Genomic DNA, 14,224 nt, shown 5'->3' with positions numbered 1-14,224 from the left:
GAAAAGACCTTGTCTCCGAGGCCAACCACCTGTCCTGTGGGCCAGGGATCACCAGTAAATTTCCCTTAGATGACGAAAGCATCCTTTGTGGAGAGGTGTGGTCCCAATCACAGATTAGCTATACATCTGGGCAAACTTTCTCTAGAAAGAGGAAGGAAACATAACTGCAGGAGGCTTTAGCACATCATGATTCGATGTTGAAGTCTTTCTAGGGCAAAATGCCTACAGAAACTTCCAGGGAAATTGTCAAAGTAGTCATGGCAATTTAGCAAGATTCAAGCTGGCAGCGGAATGCCACCAAACAGGTGGTGGTGAGAGAATTTAGATTAGCCAGAACTCAGGGGAGTTCAAAATAACCTGAGCTGACTTAGCTGAGAAGTTCTTGAGAAGAGGCTTTCAGTGAAATGGTCTTTTAGTCATTGGCTACCAATAAGACTCACTGTTTCCTTCTTTTTCCTTACAGGTGCCACCCATACTTCTGGATAAACAGTTCTCAGAATTCACACCAGACATTACACCCATTATCCTTGCTGCTCAGACCAACAATTATGAGATCATCAAACTTTTAGTCCAAAAAGGCGTTTCTGTGCCCAGACCACATGAAGTCCGCTGTAACTGTGTGGAGTGCGTCTCCAGCTCCGACGTGGACAGTCTACGCCATTCCCGATCCAGACTCAATATCTACCAGGCTCTTGCAAGCCCTTCTTTAATCGCTCTGTCCAGCGAGGATCCTTTTCTCACAGCTTTCCAACTCAGTTGGGAACTTCAGGAACTGAGCAAAGTGGAGAATGAGTTTAAATCGGAATATGAGACACTGTCCCAGCAATGCAAGCAGTTTGCAAAAGACCTTTTGGATCAGACACGGAGTTCCAGGGAGCTGGAAATTATTCTTAACTACCGAGACGATAATAGCATAATAGAAGAGCAGAGTGGGAACGAGCTGGCAAGATTGAAACTGGCAATTAAGTACCGCCAGAAAGAGGTAAGCGTATGGGAGACTCTCACAGCCAATTTAGTTGCAATAACGTGTGATAGAATCCTTTGAGACACACAGTTCTTTATGTCTCTCTCTCTGTATATGTGTTTGAGTGAACATCATAGTAGATTTTAGGATTCAGTAGTTTTTAGGGTTCAGTAGAGATCAGTGGTTCAAATATTGCAGTACCTGGTAGATCCATCAAAATTGTTTTGTTTTTCACCTGAAAGGGATGTTGCTAGTAGATCCAACTGACACCTGGGTTTTATTTCAAAAGACAGGAACATTTTCTGGTTAGTTACTGTTTAAAACTCAACTGGCTAGCTGTCATGTGAGTTAGCTTGAAATGGATTATTCATCTAAAGGTGTGGGTGTCTGCCTACAAATACTCCAGTAACAATCAAGTCAGTAACAGTCCAGAGATGTGTCACTTGGTGCTGTTTTGAAAAACCCCCAGATAAGGAGACTGCTTAGAAGAATTTCATCCTGCATTCCTTTGGGATCAGCTGCTGTGATCCAAAGATTCTGCCAGGACCAAAGGGCTTTGAAGATTTCAAGCCTGCTTTGCCAAATGGGCTCAGTGCTGACCAGTGCTCAGACGTGATATTTGTTTCCAGGGCGGCAATCCTGTGTAAATGTAATCTAAAAAGTAAATCCTGCTGCAGTCAATGGAACAATCTCCTGAATAAACATGTTCTCCACAGTGGACAGTATTTGGACAAACAAACAAAATCCTATTCTATTTGATTCAGTAAAGTCAGCTTTAGTGCAAATAAGATTTTGGCAGATTGTCTGTTTACTTCTGTGATTCAATCAGCTGCAAGTCGGAGCACCCGGAGTTAGCTTCTGTCAAATGAAAATACATATGCTGGCATCTGAACTGGGGGAGCTCCGTATGTGAAGCAGGATCTCTGCTGCTTTTAAACCCTGGGCCTCCCCAGTCTGAAAAAGTGGAGTCTTCTTGACGGTCAAACATGTTCTCCACTTTGGGGGCAGGAATTCTAGGCATCCTATTGGCCCTTTCAACAGCAAATATAAGTATGTCTGGCAAGCTGAACTTCTGTACTTCCTTATGAGAGGCTGGAGCGTTTGGGACTCTTTAGTTTGGAGAGGAGACGTTTGAGGGGGGATATGATTGAAGTCTATAAAATTATGCATGGGGTAGAAAATGTTGACAGAGAGAAATGTTTCTCTCTTTCTCACAATACTAGAACCAGGGGGCATTCATTGAAAATGCTGGGGGGAAGAATTAGGACTAATAAAAGGAAACACTTCTTCACGCAACGTGGGATTGGTGTTTGGAATATGCTGCCACAGGAGGTGATGATGGCCACTAACCTGGATAGCTTTAAAAGGGGCTTGGACAGATTGATGGAGGAGAAGTCGATTTATGGCTACCAATCTTGATCCTCCTTGACCTCAGATTGCAAATGCCTTAGCAGACCAGGTGCTCAGGAGCAGCAGCAGCAGCAGAAAGCCATTGCTTTCACATCCTGCACGTGAGCTCCCAAAGGCACCTGGTGGGCCACTGCAAGTAGCAGAGTGCTGGACTAGATGGACTCTGGTCTGATCCAGCAGGCTAGTTCTTATGTTCTTATGTTCTTACAGCCTATAGATTGGGTGGTTCAAACAAAATCCCAAATGTGAAGAAGTTATAGAAAGGGCAAAATGGTCAAGAAGTTGCAAAGATTAGCATTTGTACTTAAATAGTAATGAAGATAATCAATAGAAAGTTTGGATGTGGTATGTATAATTATTTAATTAATAACTGAAATGTGTTGTGTATTGACTCGAATTTTATCTAAGTTCATTTTCTTGTTTTAAATAGTTGTAATTGGAAATTCTTAATAAACTTTATTTTAAAAAGTTGCAAAGTTTATCACAGTTCAAAAATGTTATGTATATTTAGACATGTAATGTAGATTTGAGCATAGCAAGAACTGAAAATAGTGAAAACACAGCCCAGAAAATCTACAACCACCAGTGAAAATAGTGAGTATAATTCTTTAAATTTAAAGAATTGTTTGTGGTGGGTTTTCCGGGCTGTGTGGCCGTGGTCTGGTGGCTCATGTTCCTAACGTTTCGCCTGCATCTGTGGCTGGTATCTTCAGAGGTGTATCACAGAGGGAAGTCTGTTACACACTGTGTCTAGAGAAAAGGTAATGTTTTGGGCATATATTGTCCATGTTACAAGGTGGGGAACCAATCAGTAAGTGTTTGGGTGGAACTTGTTATGCAAAGATGTGGTTGATAGTGTTGTATTGCAGTTTGCACTTCGTATCGTAGTTGGTTTGCACTTCATGGCCAGTTAGTAGAAATTAACAGTTGGCTACCCGAGGTAAAGAGCAGTCAGCTGCAGTACAGCTCTGTTCACAACCTGAGTTTGATTCAACCCGAAGTCAGTTTCAGGTAGCCGGCTCAAGGTTGACTCAGCTTTCCATCCTTCTGAAGTCAGTAAAATGAATATCCAATTTGTTGGGGATAAATTGTAGATGATGGGGGAAGGTGATAGCCAACCATCACGTAAATATAACTTGCCTAGTAAACATCATGATGTGATCTCACCCTATGGGTCAGTCATGACCTGGTGCGTGCGTAGGGAACTACCTTTACCATTACCTACTCGTCGCAGCCCCAACTTATAGATCTCTGATCCCTGCCAATGTCCAAACCCCATTGGTGGTGTGCTGACCCTAGGTTGCCAATTCTTGGTTGGGCAATTCCTGGAGATTTGAGAGTGTATCTTGAGAATGGGAAGGAACTTCATAGATATGTAATACCATAGATTTCACACTGTAAAACTGCTATTGTCTTCAGCTGAACTGATCCCTGTGTTAGGGTCTGTTACTCCAGTCATCAAATGAGACTCAAGAAGATTTTCAAGAGCTTTATTGGAACCGTGTCAGCCCAAGGCCCCTTCCGCACACGCAAAATAATGCGTTTTCAAACCACTTTCACAACTGTTTGCAAGTGGATTTTGCCATTCCGCACAGCTTCAAAGAGCACTGAAAGCAGTTTGAAAGTGCATTATTCTGCATGTGCGGAATGAGCCCAAGACTCAGATAGCCGAAATTAAAGTTTGGTTCTCTGACCTCTGGTATATTCCTGTAAGTTACAGTATGGTTAAACGCATAATCCCCCAACCCTCACATTCCCATAATATCAGCATTTGAAAGGATAAGAACATAAGAACTAGCCTGCTGGATCAGACCAGAGTCCATCTAGTCCAGCATTCTGCTACTCTCAGTGGCCCACCAGGTGCCTTTGGGAGCTCACATGCAGGATGTGAAAGCAATGGCCTTCTGCTGCTGCTGCTCCTGAGCACCTGGTCTGCTAAGGCATTTGCAATCTGAGATCAAGGAGGATCAAGATTGGTAGCCATAGATCGACTTCTCCTCCATAAATCTGTCCAAACCCCTTTTAAAGCTATCCAGGTGAGTGGCCATCACCACCTCCTGTGGCAGCATATTCCAAACACCAATCGCACGTTGCGTGAAGGAGTGTTTCCTTTGATTAGTCCTAATTCTTCCCCCCAGCATTTTCAATGGATGCCCCCCCAGGATGATGGGAACAGTGGCATTGTTTAGGACAGACAGCTCACTCCTTCAGAGAAAGGCAGATATGGATGAATGTTTAAGCTCTGTTGACTAGTTACATGCGAGCAGGGGGAGGCTTCCTTAACCTAGGCCAGCTGTGGCCTTGATGCAGATGTGCAAACTGCCAGGCCAAGAATGCCGCAGGCCTGACATTCTGCTCCCCTTAAAGCCTCCTCTCCCCTGGGTGGTTGGGGGGCGCTTTGTGGAATGCCTTTATTCAATGAGAGTGACGGACCCATGCATTGAAACTGGGAGGTAAGTTAGTCCATGCCACTAGATACTGGAGCCAGGCACAGTGTAGGTGAGAGTCCGGGATGTTGGTGACTTCGTGATGCAGCTCGCCTTTCACTAGGCGGGGCTCCAGAGGCTTTGGGGCCAGATGCCAACCATTGATCGGGGCCGCTTCCTTGTCCTTTTCCCTCTGGAGCACCTTGGCCTCACCCAGAACTCCGCCGTTGGTCATTGATGAATGGCAACCCTGATGGAACGGATCATGTTGGCTGGAGAAACAGATGAGGATGATGGAGGCAAGGAGTTATGATGCTAAATCGTTCTTCAGCCGCCGTCCGGCGCAGGCGGCTCTGGTGGGCCTCATAGAACCTCCAGCCGCCAACCTTCAGAACTTGAAGAGACCCCTCATGCCCGCTGTCCCTGGCTGGGCTCTGTCTGTACTGTGGAGACAGTGGGCATCCAGCCCCCATTTGTCAGGCCAAACCCACAGCTAAGGGCCCACCTCAAATAAGCTTAACGAAAGTGACGACTTCAAAACTAACCAAGCCCAAGAAAGGAAGTTCAAAAGTTGCCTTGGATTTGGACCCCTCCAACTTCGATTCCACAGATGAGGCAACTGCGATCGGATTTGTTACCGATGCTCACAACTCGGATCCACCTCCAGACACTGCAGAAAGGGTGAGTGCTGATCGGGGACCCCGAGTACTGCCTGTAATGGTCACCAACTCCCCAAAAGGAACCAGGATGATGGTTCAGGCCCTGGTGGACTCGGGATGCTTGCATTGCCTAATGCACCTCAGTGTAGTCGAAGGGTTAGGTCTTGCCAACCCAGAGAACGGAGACAGTCAGTCTAGGGGCAAAAGTAGCAAAGATTAACCTTTAACATGATTGGTTAGTTCAGCTGTAATTCTAGACCAGTGGTGGCGAACCTATGGCCCGGGTGCCAGAGGTGGAACTCAGAGCCCTCTCTGTGGGCACACGCAAACAGAGTCGCCCCCACCCCCACATCTAGGCTCTCCTGGGCTCGATTATTAGCATTTGGGGAAGCAGTGTAGGTAACCCTGTTAAGCGCTGTTAAACCCCACTGATTTTCATGCAAAGAACTAAAACGTAATCCTTTACCTGGGAGTAAGCTCGGTTGCTGGCAATAGGGCTTGCTTCTGAGTAAACCCTCCTAGGGTCATGATTCACCCGTTGGAATAGTTGCACAGTTGCTTCAAAGCAAAGCCACCGACTACCACCAAGCTTACTCCTGAATAACGCACGCCTCGGAGCCAACCATTTTTTCTAAACTAAAACCTCAGTAACCAGGTTAAATTGTCGTGTGGGCGCTTTGCGATAAATAAGTGGGTTTTGGGTTGCAATTTGGGCACTCGGTCTCGAAAAGGTTCGCCATCACTGTTCTAGACCAATGAGAGGCTGAGGCCTGGGCGGGGAAAAGTATCCCTGATTTGTATATGTATATGTTGAGATAGAGTTGAGACTGAGTTCAGTTCTGTGTATGTTGAACTTTATTATGCTGAAGAGTCCTGTATAGTATTATAGTCTTGTATAGAATAGACTTGTGTAACCTTGCAACTGCAAAAGTCAAAGCCTTCCTATGGAAAGAACATCTTGAGTGAGAGTATTATTTTTTAAGTGTGGTAGAAGGTTGCAGTGAGTGCAAGAAGACTACAGACTTCTCATCTTACCAGAGTGACTCCGCTTTATACTCTGCTGATGAATGGCCCCTGGGGCATATGTGTCCCATGTCCCCTCTGGAAATGCCATTGTTTGAATGTCAGCATGACTTTTATGTTATCTAATCTATCGACTCAAGGTGCTCGGTGATTTGGCTTTCTGTCTTTCATTATCAAGGATTTTTATATTGTCCTTCAGCTTTAGTCACTTTCTCGAGGGATCTGCCCAGCATAAGTTTTGATTTTTCTGCAGTGGGCTCATGGGCAGTTCAATCGGGGGGGGGGACTTTCGTGGTGGCCAGGAATCGTGCTGCTGTAGTGTAGCTGTGCAGCCTCCAAAAAGGTTTCAAGCAGCTTAGGAAGCAAGACAAACTGCAGAAATCTCCTGTAAATTCCCTATGCAGCTCTGGTAAACCACGTAGTGGCGTAGGAGGTTAAGAGCTCGTGTATCTAATCCGGAGGAACCGGGTTTGATTCCCAGCTCTGCCGCCTGAGCTGTGGAGGCTTCTCTGGGGAATTCAGATTAGCCTGTACACTCCCACACATGCCAGCTGGGTGACCTGGGTGACAGTTCTTCTGGGCTCTCTCAACCCCAGGGTGTTTGTTGTGAGGGGGGAAGGGCAAGGAGATTGTCAGCCCCTTTGAGTCTCCTACAGGAGAGAAAGGGGGGATATAAATCCAAACTCCTCCTCCTCCTCCTCCTCCTCCTCCTCCTCTTCTTCTTCTTCTTCTTCTTCTTCTTCTTCTTCTTCTTCTTCTTCTTCTTCTTCTTCTTCTTCTTCTTCTTCTTCCTCTTAATCATCATAATCATTATCATCACTTTGATAATTCTTCACTCCCTTCCTTGGGGAGTATATTTTTACGGTCATTACAGAGGAAAAAGAATCCATCCCAGTTCTAAATGAAATGACAATAGGGAAGAATGAGATGCTCCCCCTCCCTTGCATGCCACCCCTCCCTCCCTCTCCTTCCCTTCCCTGGGGGGGGGCGGGGGTGGGGGGGGGGGGGGGTGGGGGGGGGGGGGGGTGGGGGGGGGGGGGGGTGGGGGGGGGGGGGGGTGGGGGGGGGGGGGGGTGGGGGGGGGGGGGGGTGGGGGGGGGGGGGGGTGGGGGGGGGGGGGGGTGGGGGGGGGGGGGGGTGGGGGGGGGGGGGGGTGGGGGGGGGGGGGGGTGGGGGGGGGGGGGGGTGGGGGGGGGGGGGGGTGGGGGGGGGGGGGGGTGGGGGGGGGGGGGGGTGGGGGGGGGGGGGGGTGGGGGGGGGGGGGGGTGGGGGGGGGGGGGGGTGGGGGGGGGGGGGGGTGGGGGGGGGGGGGGGTGGGGGGGGGGGGGGGTGGGGGGGGGGGGGGGTGGGGGGGGGGGGGGGTGGGGGGGGGGGGGGGTGGGGGGGGGGGGGGGTGGGGGGGGGGGGGGGTGGGGGGGGGGGGGGGTGGGGGGGGGGGGGGGTGGGGGGGGGGGGGGGTGGGGGGGGGGGGGGGTGGGGGGGGGGGGGGGTGGGGGGGGGGGGGGGTGGGGGGGGGGGGGGGTGGGGGGGGGGGGGGGTGGGGGGGGGGGGGGGTGGGGGGGGGGGGGGGTGGGGGGGGGGGGGGGTGGGGGGGGGGGGGGGTGGGGGGGGGGGGGGGTGGGGGGGGGGGGGGGTGGGGGGGGGGGGGGGTGGGGGGGGGGGGGGGTGGGGGGGGGGGGGGGTGGGGGGGGGGGGGGGTGGGGGGGGGGGGGGGTGGGGGGGGGGGGGGGTGGGGGGGGGGGGGGGTGGGGGGGGGGGGGGGTGGGGGGGGGGGGGGGTGGGGGGGGGGGGGGGTGGGGGGGGGGGGGGGTGGGGGGGGGGGGGGGTGGGGGGGGGGGGGGGTGGGGGGGGGGGGGGGTGGGGGGGGGGGGGGGTGGGGGGGGGGGGGGGTGGGGGGGGGGGGGGGTGGGGGGGGGGGGGGGTGGGGGGGGGGGGGGGTGGGGGGGGGGGGGGGTGGGGGGGGGGGGGGGTGGGGGGGGGGGGGGGTGGGGGGGGGGGGGGGTGGGGGGGGGGGGGGGTGGGGGGGGGGGGGGGTGGGGGGGGGGGGGGGTGGGGGGGGGGGGGGGTGGGGGGGGGGGGGGGTGGGGGGGGGGGGGGGTGGGGGGGGGGGGGGGTGGGGGGGGGGGGGGGTGGGGGGGGGGGGGGGTGGGGGGGGGGGGGGGTGGGGGGGGGGGGGGGTGGGGGGGGGGGGGGGTGGGGGGGGGGGGGGGTGGGGGGGGGGGGGGGTGGGGGGGGGGGGGGGTGGGGGGGGGGGGGGGTGGGGGGGGGGGGGGGTGGGGGGGGGGGGGGGTGGGGGGGGGGGGGGGTGGGGGGGGGGGGGGGTGGGGGGGGGGGGGGGTGGGGGGGGGGGGGGGTGGGGGGGGGGGGGGGTGGGGGGGGGGGGGGGTGGGGGGGGGGGGGGGTGGGGGGGGGGGGGGGTGGGGGGGGGGGGGGGTGGGGGGGGGGGGGGGTGGGGGGGGGGGGGGGTGGGGGGGGGGGGGGGTGGGGGGGGGGGGGGGTGGGGGGGGGGGGGGGTGGGGGGGGGGGGGGGTGGGGGGGGGGGGGGGTGGGGGGGGGGGGGGGTGGGGGGGGGGGGGGGTGGGGGGGGGGGGGGGTGGGGGGGGGGGGGGGTGGGGGGGGGGGGGGGTGGGGGGGGGGGGGGGTGGGGGGGGGGGGGGGTGGGGGGGGGGGGGGGTGGGGGGGGGGGGGGGTGGGGGGGGGGGGGGGTGGGGGGGGGGGGGGGTGGGGGGGGGGGGGGGTGGGGGGGGGGGGGGGTGGGGGGGGGGGGGGGTGGGGGGGGGGGGGGGTGGGGGGGGGGGGGGGTGGGGGGGGGGGGGGGTGGGGGGGGGGGGGGGTGGGGGGGGGGGGGGGTGGGGGGGGGGGGGGGTGGGGGGGGGGGGGGGTGGGGGGGGGGGGGGGTGGGGGGGGGGGGGGGTGGGGGGGGGGGGGGGTGGGGGGGGGGGGGGGTGGGGGGGGGGGGGGGTGGGGGGGGGGGGGGGTGGGGGGGGGGGGGGGTGGGGGGGGGGGGGGGTGGGGGGGGGGGGGGGTGGGGGGGGGGGGGGGTGGGGGGGGGGGGGGGTGGGGGGGGGGGGGGGTGGGGGGGGGGGGGGGTGGGGGGGGGGGGGGGTGGGGGGGGGGGGGGGTGGGGGGGGGGGGGGGTGGGGGGGGGGGGGGGTGGGGGGGGGGGGGGGTGGGGGGGGGGGGGGGTGGGGGGGGGGGGGGGTGGGGGGGGGGGGGGGTGGGGGGGGGGGGGGGTGGGGGGGGGGGGGGGTGGGGGGGGGGGGGGGTGGGGGGGGGGGGGGGTGGGGGGGGGGGGGGGTGGGGGGGGGGGGGGGTGGGGGGGGGGGGGGGTGGGGGGGGGGGGGGGTGGGGGGGGGGGGGGGTGGGGGGGGGGGGGGGTGGGGGGGGGGGGGGGTGGGGGGGGGGGGGGGTGGGGGGGGGGGGGGGTGGGGGGGGGGGGGGGTGGGGGGGGGGGGGGGTGGGGGGGGGGGGGGGTGGGGGGGGGGGGGGGTGGGGGGGGGGGGGGGTGGGGGGGGGGGGGGGTGGGGGGGGGGGGGGGTGGGGGGGGGGGGGGGTGGGGGGGGGGGGGGGTGGGGGGGGGGGGGGGTGGGGGGGGGGGGGGGTGGGGGGGGGGGGGGGTGGGGGGGGGGGGGGGTGGGGGGGGGGGGGGGTGGGGGGGGGGGGGGGTGGGGGGGGGGGGGGGTGGGGGGGGGGGGGGGTGGGGGGGGGGGGGGGTGGGGGGGGGGGGGGGTGGGGGGGGGGGGGGGTGGGGGGGGGGGGGGGTGGGGGGGGGGGGGGGTGGGGGGGGGGGGGGGTGGGGGGGGGGGGGGGTGGGGGGGGGGGGGGGTGGGGGGGGGGGGGGGTGGGGGGGGGGGGGGGTGGGGGGGGGGGGGGGTGGGGGGGGGGGGGGGTGGGGGGGGGGGGGGGTGGGGGGGGGGGGGGGTGGGGGGGGGGGGGGGTGGGGGGGGGGGGGGGTGGGGGGGGGGGGGGGTGGGGGGGGGGGGGGGTGGGGGGGGGGGGGGGTGGGGGGGGGGGGGGGTGGGGGGGGGGGGGGGTGGGGGGGGGGGGGGGTGGGGGGGGGGGGGGGTGGGGGGGGGGGGGGGTGGGGGGGGGGGGGGGTGGGGGGGGGGGGGGGTGGGGGGGGGGGGGGGTGGGGGGGGGGGGGGGTGGGGGGGGGGGGGGGTGGGGGGGGGGGGGGGTGGGGGGGGGGGGGGGTGGGGGGGGGGGGGGGTGGGGGGGGGGGGGGGTGGGGGGGGGGGGGGGTGGGGGGGGGGGGGGGTGGGGGGGGGGGGGGGTGGGGGGGGGGGGGGGTGGGGGGGGGGGGGGGTGGGGGGGGGGGGGGGTGGGGGGGGGGGGGGGTGGGGGGGGGGGGGGGTGGGGGGGGGGGGGGGTGGGGGGGGGGGGGGGTGGGGGGGGGGGGGGGTGGGGGGGGGGGGGGGTGGGGGGGGGGGGGGGTGGGGGGGGGGGGGGGTGGGGGGGGGGGGGGGTGGGGGGGGGGGGGGGTGGGGGGGGGGGGGGGTGGGGGGGGGGGGGGGTGGGGGGGGGGGGGGGTGGGGGGGGGGGGGGGTGGGGGGGGGGGGGGGTGGGGGGGGGGGGGGGTGGGGGGGGGGGGGGGTGGGGGGGGGGGGGGGTGGGGGGGGGGGGGGGTGGGGGGGGGGGGGGGTGGGGGGGGGGGGGGGTGGGGGGGGGGGGGGGTGGGGGGGGGGGGGGGTGGGGGGGGGGGGGGGTGGGGGGGGGGGGGGGTGGGGGGGGGGGGGGGTGGGGGGGGGGGGGGGTGGGGGGGGGGGGGGGTGGGGGGGGGGGGGGGTGGGGGGGGGGGGGGGTGGGGGGGGGGGGGGGTGGGGGGGGGGGGGGGTGGGGGGGGGGGGGGGTGGGGGGGGGGGGGGGTGGGGGGGGGGGGGGGTGGGGGGGGGGGGGGGTGGGGGGGGGGGGGGGTGGGGGGGGGGGGGGGTGGGGGGGGGGGGGGGTGGGGGGGGGGGGGGGTGGGGGGGGGGGGGGGTGGGGGGGGGGGGGGGTGGGGGGGGGGGGGGGTGGGGGGGGGGGGGGGTGGGGGGGGGGGGGGGTGGGGGGGGGGGGGGGTGGGGGGGGGGGGGGGTGGGGGGGGGGGGGGGTGGGGGGGGGGGGGGGTGGGGGGGGGGGGGGGTGGGGGGGGGGGGGGGTGGGGGGGGGGGGGGGTGGGGGGGGGGGGGGGTGGGGGGGGGGGGGGGTGGGGGGGGGGGGGGGTGGGGGGGGGGGGGGGTGGGGGGGGGGGGGGGTGGGGGGGGGGGGGGGTGGGGGGGGGGGGGGGTGGGGGGGGGGGGGGGTGGGGGGGGGGGGGGGTGGGGGGGGGGGGGGGTGGGGGGGGGGGGGGGTGGGGGGGGGGGGGGGTGGGGGGGGGGGGGGGTGGGGGGGGGGGGGGGTGGGGGGGGGGGGGGGTGGGGGGGGGGGGGGGTGGGGGGGGGGGGGGGTGGGGGGGGGGGGGGGTGGGGGGGGGGGGGGGTGGGGGGGGGGGGGGGTGGGGGGGGGGGGGGGTGGGGGGGGGGGGGGGTGGGGGGGGGGGGGGGTGGGGGGGGGGGGGGGTGGGGGGGGGGGGGGGTGGGGGGGGGGGGGGGTGGGGGGGGGGGGGGGTGGGGGGGGGGGGGGGTGGGGGGGGGGGGGGGTGGGGGGGGGGGGGGGTGGGGGGGGGGGGGGGTGGGGGGGGGGGGGGGTGGGGGGGGGGGGGGGTGGGGGGGGGGGGGGGTGGGGGGGGGGGGGGGTGGGGGGGGGGGGGGGTGGGGGGGGGGGGGGGTGGGGGCGGGGGGGGCGTGGGGGCGGGGGCGGGGCGGTGTTGGGGGGGGGGGGGTGGGGGGGGGGGGGGTTGGGGGGAGGGGGGGGTGGGGGGGGGGGCGGGGGTGGGGGGGGGGGGGGGGGGGGGGGGGGGGGGGGGGGGGGGGGGGGGGGGGGGGGGGGGGGGGGGGGGGGGGGGGGGGGGGGGGGGGGGGGGGGGGGGGGGGGGGGGGTGTGGTGGTGGGGGGGGGGGGGTGGGGTGAGGGTCCATAACTTTGGACCCCCTGAACCAAACTTCACCAAACCTGGATGGTATCATTAGGAGAGACTCCTAAAGATACCCTGAATGTTTGGTGCTTCTAGCTTAACAATTTCACCCCTGACAGCAGGTACCCCCCAGATTTCCCCAGATTCTCCTTTTAAATCCACCCCCTTTGGCATGGATTTAAAGGGAGAATCTGAGCTCCTCAGTTTAGAAGAAGAAGAAGAGTTTGGATTTATATCCCCCCTTTCTCTCCTGTAGGAGACTCAAAGGGGCTTACAATCTCCTTGCCCTTGCTCCCTCACAACAAACACCCTGTGAGGTGGGTGGGGCTGAGACAGCTCCAAAAAGCTGTGACTAGCCCAAGGTCACCCAGCTGGCATGTGTGGGAGTGCACAGGCTAATCTGAATTCCCCAGATAAGCCTCCACAGCTCAAGTGGCAGAGCGGGGAATCAAACCCTGTTCCTCCAGATTAGAATGCACTTGCTCTTAACCACTACTCCACATTGAAAGTGATGCTGCTTCAGGGCGGGGGATAATCCACCCCAAAACAGCAAGCATCACTTTCAATGTTGTTTAACTAGGGACCCCAGATTCTCCTTTTAAGGTGGATTTAAAAGGAGAATTTGGGCTCTCTAGTTTAAACACCATTGAAAGTGATGCTGTTTGGGGGTGGATTCCAGCATCACAGCGACTGCCCGGGGTGTGTGTGCAAAACTCAGATTTTGCACCAGGCTCCATTTTCCCTCTATGCCTCTGCCCAGAGGGGAGGGGCAGGGGAGGGCAGGGCAGGGGAGTCTGCCATAAACGACCTCGGAGAGCTGCTTTTATAAGCGCTAGGCCAGGGGCGGGGCTTGGGGAGGCATGGCCATGCCCTAGGGGCGGGTGGGGGTGTGGCCCCACCCTCGAACCACCCCCATAAAAAATCTATACCTGGTTCTTGGAGAAAGTTGTGATGGTCTGGCGGCACTAACATAGGCACAAAGGCAGTGGTGGGATTCAGCAGGTTGACTATCACAAGTTGCTCCAGACTTTCTGGCTCTGGCTCTGTTGCTGAGATTCAGCCGGTTTGCCCCACTTCAGCAGAACTGGTTGTTAAAATGGTGCTTGTCATCAACCAGTTGTTAAATCATTTGAATCCCAACACTGCACAAACGTATCAGCATGCTGCAATAGGCAGCCTTCCTCAGAGCTACAAAGTGGCCTCAGAACTCACTTGGTTCTATTGGAGTTTTTGCAAGATCCTCAAGGCTGCTCTCGTAGATCACTGGGAAAACGCAGGGGCCAAATAATATGCCATTCGTGTACAATATGAATCAGCTTTGCCATTCAAGATTCATCATCGCCCTGATTTTCCGTCAGTTTCAATTGCCGCATCGCTGACAGCCCAGCAAAACTGATGTAGATTTATTTGGACTGTGGGCCAGGGCACTTCCTGCTTAGCACAAGCCAGGAGAGAAAAGAGTGTCGTGTAGGAGAAATAATAATATTTAATTAGCAGAGAAATGTGCTCATTAAAACTGGAGACTCTTCTAAAGAGCTAACCTTTCGGGCTGCATTAGCATGTTCTTTACGGCTCAAAGCCCATGACTCAGTTATTGAGACTCTGGCCCTGAGCCAAGCTAAAAGCACAATTAGAGGGGGAAATAATTTGACAACTTATTAATAAAAATCCTAGACCCTGGAAACACCATACCACTTGGCTGCTTATCTTTCATCCTCCAGAGAGACTACTGGGAGCATAATGTTATGACT

General features: G+C 62.9%; 2 protein-coding genes across 2 annotated transcripts in view; one reads left to right on the top strand and one right to left on the bottom strand.

Moving 5' to 3' along the window:
- EXOSC8 (exosome component 8) overlaps positions 1 to 14,224 on the bottom strand; it is a 675,700-nt gene that overhangs the window by 128,807 nt on the left and 532,669 nt on the right. The gene's annotated exons all lie outside the window — the stretch shown is intronic.
- The window catches only part of TRPC4 (transient receptor potential cation channel subfamily C member 4), an 88,741-nt gene that overhangs the window by 22,694 nt on the left and 51,823 nt on the right, over positions 1 to 14,224 (top strand). Inside the window, exon 2 of the mRNA XM_048502579.1 lies at positions 464 to 982. Coding sequence (XP_048358536.1) covers positions 464 to 982 — 519 coding nt within the window. The remainder of the gene's footprint in view (positions 1 to 463; positions 983 to 14,224) is intronic.

This window comes from Sphaerodactylus townsendi, linkage group LG07, assembly GCF_021028975.2.
Source record: "Sphaerodactylus townsendi isolate TG3544 linkage group LG07, MPM_Stown_v2.3, whole genome shotgun sequence".
Classification (NCBI taxonomy): Eukaryota; Metazoa; Chordata; class Lepidosauria; order Squamata; family Sphaerodactylidae; genus Sphaerodactylus; species Sphaerodactylus townsendi.
Note: the sequence above shows the minus strand (reverse complement) of the source record. Positions and strands in the feature narration are given on the sequence as shown.